We start from the raw sequence: 17,265 nt of genomic DNA, 5'->3' as shown, positions 1-17,265 counted from the left end.
CGACTAACCTGTGCCCCCGCACATTGACTCTGTACCGGTACCCCCTGTATATAGCCTAGCTACTGTTATTTTATTTTACTGCTGCTCTTTAATTATTTTAGTTGTTGTATTTTTTACTTATCTATTTTTTACTTATTTTCCTTAAAACTGCATTGCTGGTTAAGGGCTTGTAAGTAAGCATTTCACTGTAAGGTCTACACCTGTTCTATTCAGCGCATGTGGCAAACAAAATTTTGATTTGATTTGATTTTCTAGAATAGGAAGCCATCACAGGCCCGATGTCAGCTTGTGTAAACATTGGGTTGTGTTTGCCCCATTCCATTGGTTATTCGTCCTTCTGCAACCATCAGCATCTCCCAGGCATGGCCCTACACTCCCGGATGGAGGAAGGGAGAGTAAGCACATGCATGATGGACCACTACTGCATGCTATCTGTGTACAAACACAGGGGCGACATAAACAAACTGTCTTGGCCTCCCATAAGCAAATTACACATTAATATGAATACTGTGAATACTGTACTGTGTAATGAACTGTGTGTGCCGTTTCAGCAGAGTTCGCTGTGGTTTGCTGCCTTACAGCATCGGCTTGAGCTCTGTGATTATTCCTGTTCACGATTTAGGAGCGTAAAAATAGCAAATCACTGTGTGTATCCCTCATGGAAGTGATTATTTTTCTGTTCCAGCCGGGCCCAGAGGATAGGGAACTGTCATGTGTATGTATCTTCCTTAGCCAAACCCTCAGCCTAAAACAAGACTGTGGTACAGGGCGGTTGTCAGAACTCTATTGTTGCTTATCTAGATGTGGCTAATTTAGTCACATTTCTGAAAACTGTAACTACCATTCATGCTTAAATGACAACAATAATGTTAGTCACATAGATTTACTGTTAAATTAATCAATTAATGTAAACAATTACTTTTGAGATTGAACGCATTTATAGTCAACGTCTGAAATCGAAAACTGGAAAAGAGAATCTTATTATGATAATTTTAAGAATTAATATTCCAAAGACATCAAGGGCATGTCTAGACAATCAAGCATTCCTGATAAGAGTAATTATGTCATTGTTGAATGATAATGTGTAGATTAATTAAAAATCGAATTAATTAAATGTATATAGAATAGTGGAAAAGGCAGAATCTGCAAATATGACATCAATCAAGACATCATTCAGTGTAGATCTGTATTTACAGATTAATTGTAGGGTTAGTAGTGTTTCCTGGTCGAATTGCATGGTAAGGAAACATTTGATATTTCATAATATTTCACCATGGACAAAAAATAAAATCAGTAAACAGAGTAAAGATGAGGAATGATGTGATTCCTTAATTGATGTGTTTCTCCAGCTGGACATCCTGAATGTGTGTGCTTAAATCCTGAGGCAGATGAGAGAGTTTGTCTAAAGTGGAATCATATGGAGAGCAGAGCTGTGGGATGGAGGGATGGAGGGAAAACTCAGCAAAGCCTTGGCTCCACGGCAAGGCATCAATCAGGGATTAAATATACATCTCTGAAATGGACTACACTCCAATCCAATCACATCTTGCCAGCTGATCTCTTTGTGGATAGGAGGATTAATAGAATGAAAAGAACAGTGGAACCAGAGCCGTATATGCATTACATGGGTCTGAGTGGTACAGTTGGCTGCAGTGGTCTGGTCTCTCCATCCACTATGGCTGCTTATGACAGGTCTTTGACAGGCATATGACAGGCCTATGACCCTTCATACTGCTCTCCATGGTGACAGCAATCCTCTGTCCATGAGAGAGCAGAAAGGGGTTAGTGCAGAGCAGACAGGGCCAGATCCTCCCATAGACTCCCCTGCTTACCTTGCTGTTGCATCAGACAAAGCAATACGGGGTGTACATGTATTGTTGTGTGTGTGTGTGTGTGTGTGTGTGTGTGTGTGTGTGTGTGTGTGTGTGGTGCTTTTGATGTATGTACTTTAGAATGTTTTAATTATAGCCTATGCCCGAGCTTTTCTTAGTTTTATTTTACAATTTGTATCATGTTAAATATTAGCCACCATCGGGAGCCACCGTTAGTAATATCCACATACATTTATAACTGTCATTTTAGTGTTAGTTTTCTTCAATTTTAGCTTCCATTTTGCATCATTCCATTCCGTTTACCTTTCTTTCCTCTGTCACGTCCATGTAAGTTGTTCCTGAGGGTTGCTAGCATTAGTGGATCATATTAGGCACTAAGTCGGGACATGTAGCCTATTTGAATCATTATGGAATACCAGCTACTGAGAAGTGCATAGGAAAGGCGTGCGTAAGAAAGGCGTAATTTCGGAATCGGGCCCATAGAGCGTACCAGCACATGATCAGAAGCAAGAGGAGCGGAGAAAGTACCGGGAGAGAAGGAGAGAAGGAGTACATATTAAACCCACAGATACTGTTCTGTTCGTTCTCTCTCTCTCTCTCTCTCTCCTCATCCAGTATTAATACATTCTTAAATCCTCCCTCATCAGGGAGATGCAGCACATCATCCAACATGGAATATCAGCTCACTATCTGGATCACATTCATTAAACCAAAACATACAGGATTTCAGATCTATGCACAAGCTTGGATCTTTTGCCATTAACAGCCCTGTCTTGCCATTACCAGTCTGTGAATTTAGTTGCTTGTCATGCCGATAAAGCTTCTTGAATCGAAAATGTTTTATATTGATCAGAAGATGTTTGGATAAAAACCTTTTATTACATTAGAAAACATCATAATTTAAATGAGTAGATACCAGTTAAACAGTGGCAGAATGCACAGCACACACTGGACACAGAAGGCCAGAGCAGAGAGAGACATCCAGAGATGGAGATGGAGGCCTACAGTACAGTCCCAACCCAACAGTATCAGCACCAGTCATCAGTAGGCTACTAAAGTCAGTTCTGGGCCACAGACAGACGGAGAGCGAGCGAGCGAGAGAGAGAGAGAGAGAGCGAGCGAGAGAGAGAGAGAGGCTGGCTAACACTGCAATCCTGTTGGAGTGTGAAACTGGGTTACAAGGGTTACAGTTATAAATCTGTCCTGTACTCCCCCACGCCCATTCCCCAATTCTCAAATGTTCCCCATTCCCATCCATATTTCGATTGCTGCAGTCCGATATTCCTGGATCCCTCCCAGCCTAGTGGGATAGAGAGAGAGAACAGAGAAAGAGAGGGAACAGAGAAATAGGCATCTCAAACAACTCCAGTCCATGAGAGAGAGACGTTGTAACTAAGAACCATCTGTTCAGGTTCTGTTGGCTGGGGTCTGGTCACTACGTTACCATAGAGAATGTCTGCTCTGTGACCCCCTTGGCTGACATCCGTGGATCTTGTTATACAGCGTAGAGTGGAGATCCATGTGGATCCCTCTACCTCATTGTCAGCAGATCCCTTGCAAAGATATATCTCGGAAAGATCCATCAATGTCTGTTTTGTGTTTGAGTATCATCACTATGTACTGTGGATGTCTGTGGATACACAACAAACACACACACCATTCAAACACAGTCTGTGGGTTTGACACGCCTTCTATTCATGTGTCCACCAGGCTTTGCGGCTCGTCAGGAAGTGTGTATATTCCTGTCCCACATGTGGTCTGTCAGGCCGTGTGTGTGTCTTGGGTCATATGATGTGTGTGTGTCCCTGTGTCACATGGAGGCGAGGCTCTGGAAGCCACAGAACTTCCAGCGTTTCTCCAGCGTGGCTCCCACTCCACTCAGCTCCTGTCTGAAGACACTGGGCAGACGACCCATCAGAGACTCCAACTCCCCCGCTGACACCTGGACGGGAGAGGGATGGGGACAGGTGACATCACCTAACGGGTCTTTCCTATTTGTGTCACAATTAGATGAGATTTCAGAAGCCCATTTCAGTTTCCCCCCCAGCTTTTTTCCCTTTCTCTATTTTAGTGACTATTTCATGTAAATAAACTGACCGTAGTGTCCAGTCTCTGGATGTAGGACCACAGATAGTCGATGTTGGCTCCGAACGGATGGACATGGAGGAAGGTAGATATGATGCCTGCAGAGACACAGGGAGAGATTGAGAGAGATGAGAGATAGAGAAGAGAGAGAGAGAAACATTGAGATAGAAAGAGATATAGAAAGATATATATATATAGATAGAGAGAGAGAGAGAGAGAGAGAGAGAGAGAGAGAGAGAGAGAGAGAGAGAGAGAGAGAGAGAGAGAGAGAGAGAGAACACAGAGAGAGGGAAGAGAAAGAACAGGCTGTTCAACTCCAGCTCTCCAGCAGAGCTGCAATCTGCATCTTGCCAACGTGCCGTGCAATAAATGCATCCCACGCCGCCATAAAGAACGCTGGTCCGAGCAGAAACAACACTTGAGTTGATTACTTGTGAGAGGTCCTGCAGATGTAGCACTTCAACTCAGGGGGAGAGAATATAGTGCGGTCCCCTGGGAACCCTGAGCCAATATTTATTCCCCTGATTTATATGATGGAACATTGCCCATTACAGACAGGACTAATTTACTCTCCTCAGCTACCACCACTCACACGGAACCACCACACTGCAGAAAGGGGGAAGGGAGGGTGTGATTGTGTGGGGGGTCTTAGTGTGTGCATGTGTGTGCTTGAGTGTCTGTGTTCACGTGTGTGTGCGTTCACTTCTATACGTGTTGTGGACGTGTTGTTGTGTGTGTCCATGAATGTGGATGCGTGTCTGTATGTGTTTGCGTGTGTGTAAAGGTGTGTGTCCCCTACAGAAAAATTAAAAGCCCAGAAGCTGTGGTGGCTGCGGTCAGAGGAGGCTGGTGGGAGGAGCTATAGGAGGATGGGCTCATTGTAATGGCTGGAATAGAATAAATGGAACAGTATCAGGGCGGCGCACAATTGGCCCAGCGTCGTCCAGGGTAGGGGAGGGAATGGCCGGCAGGGATGTAGCTCAGTTGGTAGAGCATGGCGTTTGCAACGGCAGGGTTGTGGGTTCGATTCCCACGGGGGGCCAGTATGAAAAATTATGTATGCACTCTGGATAAGAGCGTCTGCTAAATGACTAAAATGTAATGTAAATGTATCAAACACATCAAACGTATGGTAGCCACATGTTTGACTCCGTTCCATTAATTCTATTCCAGCCATTACAATGAGCCCGTCCTCCTATAGCTCCTCCCCACTAGCCCCCACTGGCTGCGGCAGGCTGGGAAGCAGGCAGGGTGGCTGGCTGGCAAGGAGATAGAGAGCTCTGCCTCTCCTCTCCTTCATGTTGGCTTTCTGTGGGCTGTGTTAAAATAAATAAATGTGCATCTGCCTACTCCTCTCTCCTCTCCTCTCCTCTCTTCTCTTCTCCTCTGCTCTCTCTCTGCTCTCCTCTGCTCCAACCGGCTTCTGGCTTTGTTTCACACCAAGCAGGCTGCTTTCACCTCCCTGCAGCACCAAAAGGAGCTCCGCTTTCCAGCTGCTAATCTGAGAATTGGCACAGAACTATTTTGTGCTTGTGCCTACAGGAGATTCAGTCAGCGAACGGAAACAAAAGGAAAGCAGGCTGATAAAATGACTCCAGTCAGAATCAGAATAGAAGCTGCTTTCTTTTTGTGATGAAACTATATTTCTGGGAGCTGAAATGGAGGAGAGGTAGAGGGGGAGGAGAGAGGGAGAGGGGGAGGAGAGAGGGAGAGGGAGAGGGGGAGGAGAGAGGGAGAGGTAGAGGGGGAGGAGAGAGGGAGGAGAGAGGGAGAGGTAGAGGGGGAGGATAGAGGGAGAGGGGGATGAGAGAGGGAGAGGGGGAGGAGAGAGGGAGAGGTAGAGGGGGAGGATAGAGGGAGAGGGGGAGAACAGCCACGGGAGAATTAGGCAATTTGTGTTCTACAGTCAGTAACTTTCTCTCCTCTCGCCTGGAACCGGTTTGTATTTTCTTCTGTTCTGGCTGACGGCGTCCTCGTCTATCTCAGTGTCCCCGGCGCCCTGCGATGAAGTGTGTTTCTGTGTGTGAACACAACCCCAGCACTGCCGTGTGCAGCTGGGAGAGATAATGTGTGTGTGGGTGTGTGTGCGTGCATGCATGCGTGTGTTTGCATGTGCCTATGTTCGGTGGGGATAAGTCGATGTGTGTGTGGCCAGGGCCAGTGAGTACTGCTTGGCAACCAGACACACATTACCTCTCCCCTGAGCCCCCCTCCACCCAGTCCTTTGGTTCATGACAGACCTAACTGGTCTCAGAGCAAAAAATACTACATTTTACAAAATCCGTGCCACTCCATTTAGTATGATACACTACATGACCAAAAGTATGCTCGTCGAATATCTCATTCCAAAATCATGGGCATTAATATGGAGTTGGTCCCCCCTTTGCAGCTATAACATCCTCCACTCTTCTGGGAAGGCTTTCCACTAGATGTTGGAACATTGCTGCAGGGACTTGCTTCCATTCAGCCACAAGAGCATTAGTGAGGTCGGCCACTGATGTTGGGCAATTAGGCCTGGCTCGCAGTCGGCATTCCAATTCATCCCAAAGGTGTTCAATGGGGTTGAGGTGAGGGCTCTGTCCAGGCCAGTCCAGTTCTTCCACACCGATCTCGACAAACCATTTCTGTATATACCTCGCTTTGTGCACGGGGGCATTGTCATGCTGAAACAGGAAAGGGCCTTCCCCAAACTGTTGCCACAAAGTTTGGAAGCACAGAATCATCTAGAATGTCATTGTATGCTATAGCGTTAAGATTTCCCTTCACTGGAACTAAGGGGCCTAGCCCGAACCATGAAAAACAGCCCCAGACCATTATTCCTCGTCCACCAAACTTTACAGTTGGCACTATACATTGGGGCAGGTAGCGTTCTCCTTGCATCCGCCAAACCCAGATTAATCCGTCAGACTGCTAGATTGTGAAGCGTGATTCATCACGCGCTTTAGCACTCGGTGGTCCCGTTCTGTGAGATTGTGTGGCCTACCACTTCGCGGCTGAGCCGTTGTTGCTCCTAGATTTTTCCACTTCACAATAACAGCACTTACAGTTGACCGGGGCAGCTCTAGCAGGGCAGAAATTTGACAAACTTTGTTGGAAAGGTGGCATCCTATGACGGTGCCACGTTGAAAGTCACTGAGCTCTTCAGCAAGGCCATTCTACTGCCAATGTTTGTCTATGGAGATTGCATGGCTGTGTGCTCAAATCCACTCATTTGAAGGGTTGCCCACATACTTTTGTTAGGTTAGGAGTTAAGGTTAGGGTTAAGGTTAGGGTTAGGAGTTAGGTTAAAGGGTTAAGGTTAGGGTTAGGGTTAGGGGAAGGGGAAGCGAACATGCTAAGTAGTTGCAAAGTAGCTAAAAAGTAGTAAGCAGTTGCAAAGTTTCTAATTAGCTAAAATGCTAAAGTTGTCCGTAATGAGATTTGAACACGCAACCTTTGGGTTACTAGATGTTCACATTATACGCCCGACCAACCACCCTCCTTTTATTTTTGCCTTAATTAACCTCCTGTCATACCAAATTTAACATATCATACCTATTTGAGTGTCCCAGATTTAAGTAGGCCAATGTAATGTAACCTAACGTAAAGTAACATATACTAAATGGAATGGCATGGATTTTAATAAAATATATAATATGTTTTGCTCTGAGACCAGGCTGGACAGACAGGCTTGGGCTGTTTCAAGACTGTTTCACCCCATTAACAACTGGCCCCCCTCCAACATTTTTTATTTATTTTTATTTAACCTTTATTTAACCTGGTAAGCCAGTTGAGAACAAGTTCTCATTTACAACTGCGACCTGGCCAAGATAAAGCAAAGCAGTGCTGAAAAAACAACAACAACACAGAGTTACATATGGAATAAACAAAACGTACAGTCAATAACACAATAGAAAATCTATATACAGTGTGTGGAAATGTAATAATTTATGGAGATAAGGCAATAAATAGGCCATTAGTTACAATTATAACATGTCTAACCCCAACCATTAAAACACTCCCAGTTACAGGCGATAATTTGACAATCCAGATAATATTATGCTTTGTAGTATACATAAGCTGTATATGTACTGTATGTTATAGATAGTAGATGATGTTACCCAGTAGCAGAGCCTCCCTCTCTGATGTGAGGGGTCCTCTCATTGCTGCTTCACTCCTCCTGTCTCTGCTGCGGTACAGAGTGGTCGCACAGCCGTTCACTACCTACAGACACACACACACAACACAGTGTTAGTCCTTATAGACACACAAACGCAATGGGAGCTGATATGTGTGTGCACTCATTGGGGTAGTGTTATTTTTATGAGAGAGAGGAGAGTGGCTGGTGCTACTGGTGTTACTCCATTGGGATTCCCCCCTCTCCTTCTCCTTCTCCTCTCCTCTCTTCACCAGTCCATCTCTGCCTTTCACAGGGCACAAGGGACATACACAGTAACCCACTACAAACCATAACCCCTCAACAAACACCAATTTACTTACCCCCCATATACCCCCCCACCCTTAATGCATAGGCCTACCCCCTGCTCTGAAGACGTCATCAGACGCTGACGTCTCCTCACACTGGCTGGCTGGGTCAATAAAATCACTCAAGAAGAGGGTACAGAGATGTTGATTGCATGTGAGTGAGTATGTGTGTGTGTGTGTGTGTACACAGGAGGCTGGAGAGGGGAGGACAGCTCATAATAATGGCTGGATTGGAATGGATGGAATGGTATCATACATATGGAAACCATGTGTTTGATATGTTTGATACCGTACCATTTATTCCGTTCCAGCCATTACTATGAGCTGTCCTCCCCAATTAAGGTGCCACCAGCTGCCTGTGGTGTTCAGTATTGTGTGCGTACTGTATAGTGGTGTATGTTGGGGAGGACTGACCTTCTCAGGTGTTTCTCCGTTGGTCCCCTCCACTACCACTACATCCCCGTTAGTCAGCATCTGAAAACAAGACACACAGAGAACAAGACAGAGACTAACATCAAGTACTGACCATTCAACACTGGTAACAAGCAGAGGCATAGAGCATGGTCTTAGTAACAGAAGCAGGATCCAAGTAGATGTTGTTAAATGTAGAATCTTTAGACTGTATGGAAACAATGTATCCTCCCTGGAGGTTCCATCTCTCCTTTTATTTGTTCATCTATCTATTCATTTGATCCATCTATCCACTGGCAGCTGAATACACTCTTTCTCCACAGGAGCTCTATTCTAATTCATGTTCCCATTACCTCACTCCAATAACAATCATAAAACAGTTACAGTTAGCATAATCAGATAGAATCAGAAAGGCACTCATCCATCCACTGGTGGTATTATTCTCAGCAGTGGAGTGTATTCATGGATGCCAAGGAAAGCAAGGTTTCCACATTAATTTGACCAATGATACAGGCAAATTATTATAACGTAGATTCCAGTGGTGTAAAGTACTTAGGTAAAAATACTTTAAAGTACTACTTAAGTAGTTTTTTGGGGTATCTGTACTTAACTATTTATATGTTTTACAACTTTTACTTCACTAAAGAAAATGATGTACTTTTTACTCCATACATTTTCCCTGACAATCAAAAGTACTTGTTACATTTTGAATGCTTACCAGGACAGGAAAATTGTCAAATTCACACACTTATCAAGAGAACATCCCTGGTCATCCCTACTGCCTCTGATCTGGTGGACTCACTAAACACAAATGCTTCGTTTATAAATTATGTCTGATTGTTGGAGTGTGCCGGCTATCAGTAAATACAAAATAAAATAAGAATCGTGCCATCTGGTTTGCTTAATATAAGGAATTTGAAATTATTTGTACTTTTACTTTTGATACTTAAGTATATTTTAGCAATTACATTTACTTTAGATACTTAAGTATATTTAAAACCAAATACTTTTTGACTTTTACTCAGGTAGTATTTTACTGGGTGACTTTCACTTAAGTCATTTTCTATTAAGGTATCTTTACTTTTACTGAAGTATGAAAATTGGGTACTTTTTCCACCACTGGTAGATTCTGATCTAACCATAAACTCAAACATTGTGCCACTGGCTTGAGACGATTGAAGTTCAATATGTGGCCTAGATGTAATAGGTTCATGTTAACTAGCTAGCTAGCTAGCTAACTTAGCTGGTTCATTGTTGCCCATGCGAGGAAGTTAGGCTAGCAAGCATTTTAGCCAGGTAGCCTAGTCTAGGACAACAACAACTAAAAGTGTGTACTACTGTATGACAGTCATAGACCGTTTTGCCAACATGACAGAGAGGATGGCATTGGGGTTCATCTAGTCTACAAGTAGGGCGAGTCAACATGTTTTTTCTACTTGCACACACACACACACACACACACACACACACACACACACACACACACACACACACACACACACACACACACACACACACACACACAGACACACACAAATCAGTACCATGGACAGCCACATGATATTTAGCAACATTGATTGGACTAAATTGTTTCTGGTGTGTTTAAGTTTGTTTTCAGTGTATTAAACTAAGCATTTAAAGCCTAGTTGATTTGATGATGAATAGCGGAGGCAGTGCTCCTGTTTTCTTTGTGCTGACTTGTGGTGGTTCTAAATCAGTAGATGTATAGTAAACTATCCAAATCATGAATTGACTTGACCATGCTGTAGGCCAGCTGAATTCAAAGTAGGGGTTAACATTTTTAGGAACAAAAAATTAAGAGAACCAATTATTGTATGGGACAATATACAGTGGGGGAAAAAAGTATTTAGTCAGCCACCAATTGTGCAAGTTCTCCCACTTAAAAAGATGAGAGAGGCCTGTAATTTTCATCATAGGTACACGTCAACTATGACAGACAAAATGAGAAAAAAAATTCCAGAAAATCACATTGTAGGATTTTTAATGAATTTATTTGCAAATGATGGTGGAAAATAAGTATTTGGTCACCTACAAACAAGCAAGATTTCTGGCTCTCACAGACCTGTAACTTCTTCTTTAAGAGGCTCCTCTGTCCTCCACTCGTTACCTGTATTAATGGCACCTGTTTGAACTTGTTATCAGTATAAAAGACACCTGTCCACAACCTCAAACAGTCACACTCCAAACTCCACTATGGCCAAGACCAAAGAGCTGCCAAAGGACACCAGAAACAAAATTGTAGACCTGCACCAGGCTGGGAAGACTGAATCTGCAATAGGTAAGCAGCTTGGTTTGAAGAAATCAACTGTGGGAGCAATTATTAGGAAATGGAAGACATACAAGACCACTGATAATCTCCCTCGATCTGGGGCTCCACGCAAGATCTCACCCCCGTGGGGTCAAAATGATCACAAGAACGGTGAGCAAAAATCCCAGAACCACACGGGGGGACCTAGTGAATGACCTGCAGAGAGCTGGGACCAAAGTAACAAAGCCTACCATCAGTAACACACTACGCCGCCAGGGACTCAAATCCTGCAGTGCCAGACGTGCCCCCCTGCTTAAGCCAGTACATGTCCAGGCCCGTCTGAAGTTTACTAGAGTGCATTTGGATGATCCAGAAGAGGATTGGGAGAATGTCATATGGTCAGATGAAACCAAAATATAACTTTTTGGTAAAAACTCAACTCGTCGTGTTTGGAGGACAAAGAATGCTGAGTTGCATCCAATGAACACCATACCTACTGTGAAGCATGGGGGTGGAAGCATCATGCTTTGGGGCTGTTTTTCTGCAAAGGGACCAGGACGACTGATCCGTGTAAAGGAAAGAATGAATGGGGCCATGTATCGTGAGATTTTGAGTGAAAACCTCCTTCCATCAGCAAGGGCATTGAAGATGAAACGTGGCTGGGTCTTTCAGCATGACAATGATCCCAAACACACCGCCCGGGCAATGAAGGAGTGGCTTCATAAGAAGCATTTCAAGGTCCTGGAGTGGCCTAGCCATTCTCCAGATCTCAACCCCATAGAAAATCTTTGGAGGGAGTTGAAAGTCTGTGTTGCCCAGCGACAGCCCCAAAACATCACTGCGCTAGAGGAGATCTGCATGGAGGAATGGGCCAAAATACCAGCAACAGTGTGTGAAAACCTTGTGAAGACTTACAGAAAACGTTTGACCTGTGTCATTGCCAACAAAGGGTATATAACAAAGTATTGAGAAACTTTTGTTATTGACCAAATACTTATTTTCCACCATAATTTGCAAATAAATTCATTAAAAATCCTACAATGTGATTTTCTGGATTTTTTTCTCATTTTGTCTGTCATAGTTGACGTGTACCTATGATGAAAATTACAGGCCTCTCTCATCTTTTTAAGTGGGAGAACTTGCACAATTGGTGGCTGACTAAATACTTTTTTCCCCCACTGTATATACTAAACACATACACTACCGGTGAAAAGTTTTAGAACACCTACTCATTCAAGGGTTTTTCTTTATTTTTACTATTTTCTACTTTGTATAATAATAGTGAAGACATCAAAACTATGATTAACACACATGGAATCATGTAGTAACCAAAAAAGTGTTAAACAAATCAAAATATATTTTATATTTGAGATTCTTCAAAAAGCCACCCTTTGCCTTGATGACATTTGTTACTTTTCATTTTGATAAGAGATGAAAATGCAATGAATGGAAGGTTTTTAATTCTTGGGGAAAAAATGGAGGACCAGGGGGGACCAGGGTGGAGCAGGGCTAGCCTCAGAAGAAAGGACAAACGCACATGCACACGCACACACACACACGCTGCTGCCTGCTGCCTGCTGCCTGCTGTCTGCTGCCTGCTGTCTGCTGCCTGGGCTCTCAGACCATCTTGAGAGGAAGTTTGAGCCATTTGAGCCATTTCAGAGTCTGGCATGCTCGGAGAGGAGTGAGTGGGTTGGAGAGTGAGAGGAGAGGGGGATGAGAGGACATGGGGGAGGGGGATGAGAGGACATGGGGAGGGGGGATGAGAGGACATGGGGGGAGGGGGATGAGAGGAAATGGAGGGAGGGGGATGAGAGGACATGGAGGGAGGGGATGAGAGGACATGGAGGGAGGGGATGAGAGGACATGGAGGGAGGGGATGAGAGGACATGGAGGGAGGGGGATGAGAGGACATGGAGGGAGGGGGATGAGAGGACATGGAGGGAGGGGGATGAGAGGAAATGGAGGGAGGGGGATGAGAGGACATGGAGGTTAGGGGATGAGAGGACATGGAGGGAGGGGATGAGAGGACATGGAGGGAGGGGGATGAGAGGACATGGAGGGAGGGGGGATGAGAGGACATGGAGGGAGGGGGATGAGAGGACATGGAGGTTAGGGGAATGAGAGGACATGGAGGGAGGGGGATGAGAGGACATGGAGGTTAGGGGGAATGAGAGGACATGGAGGGAGGGGATGAGAGGACATGGAGGGAGGGGGATGAGAGGACATGGAGGGAGGGGGATGAGAGGACATGGAGGGAGGGGTATGAGAGGACATGGAGGTTAGGGGAATGAGAGAACATGGAGGTTAGGAGAATGAGAGGACATGGAGGTTAGGGGAATGAGAGGACATGGAGGCAGGGGGTTGAGAGGACATGGAGGGAGGGGAATGAGAGGGATGACAGGGAGAGAAAGGGGGATGCTGCTACTGTGGCCATGTTGCGATGTTTTTCTCCCGCAGAGAGATGAGTGGTGCAACCTCAGGCTGGTGTGTGTGTGTGTGTGTGTGTCTACTGAGGGAGAGCCACTTGTGTAGAAACTACAATAGAAAGAGACAGAGATAGATAAAGAGGAGGGAGATAAAGAGGAGGGCGATAAAGAGGAAGGAGATAAAGAGGAGGGAGATAAAGAGGAGGGGGATAAAGAGGAGATATATAAAGAGGAGGGAGATAAAGAGGAGGGAGATCAAGAGGAGGGAGATAAAAAGGAAGGAGATAAAGAGGAGGGAGATAAAGGGGAGGATAAAGTGGAGGGAGATAAAGAGGAAGGGAAATAAAGAGGAGGGAGATAAAGAGGAGGGAGATAAAGAGAAAGGAGATAAAGAGGAGGGGGATAAAGAGGAAGGGGGATAAAGAGGAAGGGGATAAAGAGGAGGGAGATAATGAGGAGGGAGATAATGAGGAGGGAGATAAAGAGAATATTTGAACAGACAGCTATAGTAGCCTACAAAAAGAAATACTAGACTGCCACTACATCAAAACCATGTCTCTAACTCCCTCCTGCAGTCTGTATGTTTCACCATATATACATTTATATCCTTGTCGGTTACTCAGTATGTTAAAGGCCCAACAGTCAACCCTACAGAGCTCAGGGGCCTCCTTTGCAATGTACTCATATACGATACAGTACAGTGTGTTATCTGAAGGATCAGCAATAGGCACACCCTGGTACTGTTATGTATAAGGAGGTTCTCTTTGCCGTTTGTTTCTCTATATCTTTATATCTTCATAACCATCATGACTCAGAACCCTACACTCCCATCTGGATCAGTGCGTGTGAGTTTACACGCTTGTGTGGGTCTATGTGTGTGTGTTTACGCATTTGTGTGCATGCATGTTCTCTCACCTTGTCTCTCAGGGCTAGGACCTCTCCCTCCAGGTATCTGTGTTCGTCTCTAGCCTGCTCCAGCTCCACCTCCTTACTCCTCAGCTGATCCTGCAGACTCAGCAGTTGCTGGGAGGAGAGAGAGACACACAGAGAAACAGAGTTACACAATAGACCTCAACACAGTTAGATAGAGAGACACACAGAGAGACAGTTACACAATAGACCTCAACACAGTTAGATAGAGAGACACACAGAGAGACAGAGTTACACAATAGACCTCAACACAGTTAGATAGAGAGACACACAGAGAGACAGAGTTACACAATAGACCTCAACACAGTTAGATAGAGAGACACACAGAGAGACAGAGTTACACAATAGACCTCAACACAGTTAGATAGAGAGACAAAGTTACACAATAGACCTCAACACAGTTAGATAGAGAGACACACAGAGAGACAGAGTTACACAATAGACCTCAACACAGTTAGATAGAGAGACACACAGAGAGACAGAGTTACACAATAGACCTCAACACAGTTAGATAGAGAGACACACAGAGAGACAAAGTTACACAATAGACCTCAACACAGTTAGATAGAGAGACACACAGAGAGACAAAGTTACACAATAGACCTCAACACAGTTAGATAGAGAGACACACAGAGAGACAAAGTTACACAATAGACCTCAACACAGTTAGATAGAGAGACACACAGAGAGACAGTTACACAATAGACCTCAACACAGTTAGATAGAGAGACACACAGAGAGACAGTTACACAATAGACCTCAACACAGTTAGATAGAGAGACACACAGAGAGACAGTTACACAATAGACCTCAACACAGTTAGATAGAGAGACACACAGAGAGACAAAGTTACACAATAGACCTCAACACAGTTAGATAGAGAGACACACAGAGAGACAAAGTTACACAATAGACCTCAACACAGTTAGATAGAGAGACACACAGAGAGACAGTTACACAATAGACCTCAACACAGTTAGATAGAGAGACACACAGAGAGACAAAGTTACACAATAGACCTCAACACAATTAGATAGAGAGACACACAGAGAGACAGTTACACAATAGACCTCAACACAGTTAGATAGAGAGACACACAGAGAGACAGTTACACAATAGACCTCAACACAGTTAGATAGAGAGACACACAGAGAGACAGTTACACAATAGACCTCAACACAGTTAGATAGAGAGACACACAGAGAGACAGTTACACAATAGACCTCAACACAGTTAGATAGAGAGACACACAGAGAGACAGTTACACAATAGACCTCAACACAGTTAGATAGAGAGAAAGTGCTGGGAGGACAAAAACAACAGAGAAGGTGACGAACACAGAGGAGACACCAGTAAGCAGGAACAACAGCAGGCAGAGGTCTGACTGTGTTGTGGTCTGGGTCCGGTTGTAAAGGGAGGGAGTGTGAACGTGGTAGACAGGTCAGTCAGAATACATCAAAGTGATGTGTAGCTGCACTGTCCCTAATACTCTTTGTTCCTAGGTACCGCTGCTATGGCCTTCAATTACCTTTTGCTAGTGAAAGCACAGGTACACATACCTGCAGCATGTGATGGTAGTGTTGGCACTGTATTGTATTGAAGGTACTGTATCTCAATTACTGTTGGTATAAGCACATTCCCAATAGTGGAATCACAGGTGGAATATGATACAGGCGTAGATGGTGTAATATTGTACCTGATGCATGTTGTGCATGCTCTGCTGTAGTAGGTGTGTGTGTCTGTCAGGGGGGTGTTCGGGGTCGTCGGGGTGGCAGGACTTGACCTGCTCCTTCCTCAGCAGCTCCACCTCGTTCCTGTAGGCGTCCAGCTGCCAGCGCAGAGAGTCATTCTCCTCCCTCAGAGAGGCCCCAGACTGGCCACACACTCCTGGAGAGGAGGACGGGAGAGAGGGTTAGACACAAGACACACACACAAACACACATACGCATGCATGCACGCACCCGCACGCACACACACAAACTGCAGTGAGTCAACTCTCTACCCAACCTGTGAGGTTCTGAGTCACTGGAAGTGGAGGTATCTGTTGTTCTCTCTCCTCCTCCCTACATGTCATGTATTCAGGACACATGAAAGGGAGCTGTTCAGAGCTGCTCAGTAAAGCACTGCTGTCCTTTCAACAGGCTCTTTCAGCAGGCATTAGAATAGGCTGCAGCATTGGAGCAGAGCAGTAATAGATTGTGAAGTGTTCTGAATCTGAGCAGCTTGGTCACTGTACCACCACAGCCCATCTATAACATCCCATCACATCCCAGCTGCTAGATCATTCTTCCTGCCATCTGACTGGCAGTGTCTAGGGTTCTGGGGCTGTGTGACAGGTCATGAACAATCCTCCACGGCATAAAGTTACCTATCTACCACCAATATATACTGTAGCAGTCTGGTGATTCATGAGCTACAGTGGCCTGCCATCATTAAAAGGTACAAGTGCCTAGGGGCTAGCAGCTAGGAGATAAGCACTAGGGCCTAGAACCTAAGAGTAAGTTTGGGATTGGGCCTGTGTCTGTCCTACCGTTGTCCTCCCTGCGTATCTTCTTACAGGGGCTCTCATCCGAGTCGTCGTCAGACATCTCCATCTCCTCCTCCCGTCGAATCCCCATGATCTCCTCACAATGGGCGTTCCGCAGCTCCTGTCACATCACAACACAAGGACACAAACAGGGCAAGGACCCCTCAGTGTCTCAGTACTATACACCCAACCAGATGCCTGATGCCAGATGGTTTCAACCAGACTGCCCTTTTAAGGATGGTTACTAACTTTATATATTGTACCTGTGGACAGAGTCTGTGGTGGAAGAGGATTCAATTACCCCTAGACAGAACTATG

General features: G+C 44.9%; 1 protein-coding gene across 2 annotated transcripts in view; it reads right to left on the bottom strand.

Annotated features, from left to right (window-relative positions):
• Nucleotides 1-2,691: 2,691 nt before the first annotated feature.
• LOC121571727 (ecto-NOX disulfide-thiol exchanger 1) overlaps nt 2,692-17,265 on the bottom strand; it is an 81,283-nt gene continuing 66,709 nt past the window's right edge. For both annotated transcript variants that reach the window (XM_041883371.2, XM_041883372.2), the window contains 7 exons: nt 16,951-17,068; nt 16,117-16,307; nt 14,406-14,513; nt 8,796-8,855; nt 8,018-8,120; nt 3,930-4,015; nt 2,692-3,774 (listed from right to left, as the gene is read on the bottom strand). In XM_041883371.2, the coding sequence (XP_041739305.2) occupies nt 3,643-3,774; nt 3,930-4,015; nt 8,018-8,120; nt 8,796-8,855; nt 14,406-14,513; nt 16,117-16,307; nt 16,951-17,068 (798 nt within the window). In that variant the 3' untranslated portion in view covers nt 2,692-3,642. The remainder of the gene's footprint in view (nt 3,775-3,929; nt 4,016-8,017; nt 8,121-8,795; nt 8,856-14,405; nt 14,514-16,116; nt 16,308-16,950; nt 17,069-17,265) is intronic.

This window comes from Coregonus clupeaformis, chromosome 29 (assembly GCF_020615455.1).
Source record: "Coregonus clupeaformis isolate EN_2021a chromosome 29, ASM2061545v1, whole genome shotgun sequence".
NCBI classification, from domain to species: domain Eukaryota; kingdom Metazoa; phylum Chordata; class Actinopteri; order Salmoniformes; family Salmonidae; genus Coregonus; species Coregonus clupeaformis.
Note: the sequence above shows the minus strand (reverse complement) of the source record. Positions and strands in the feature narration are given on the sequence as shown.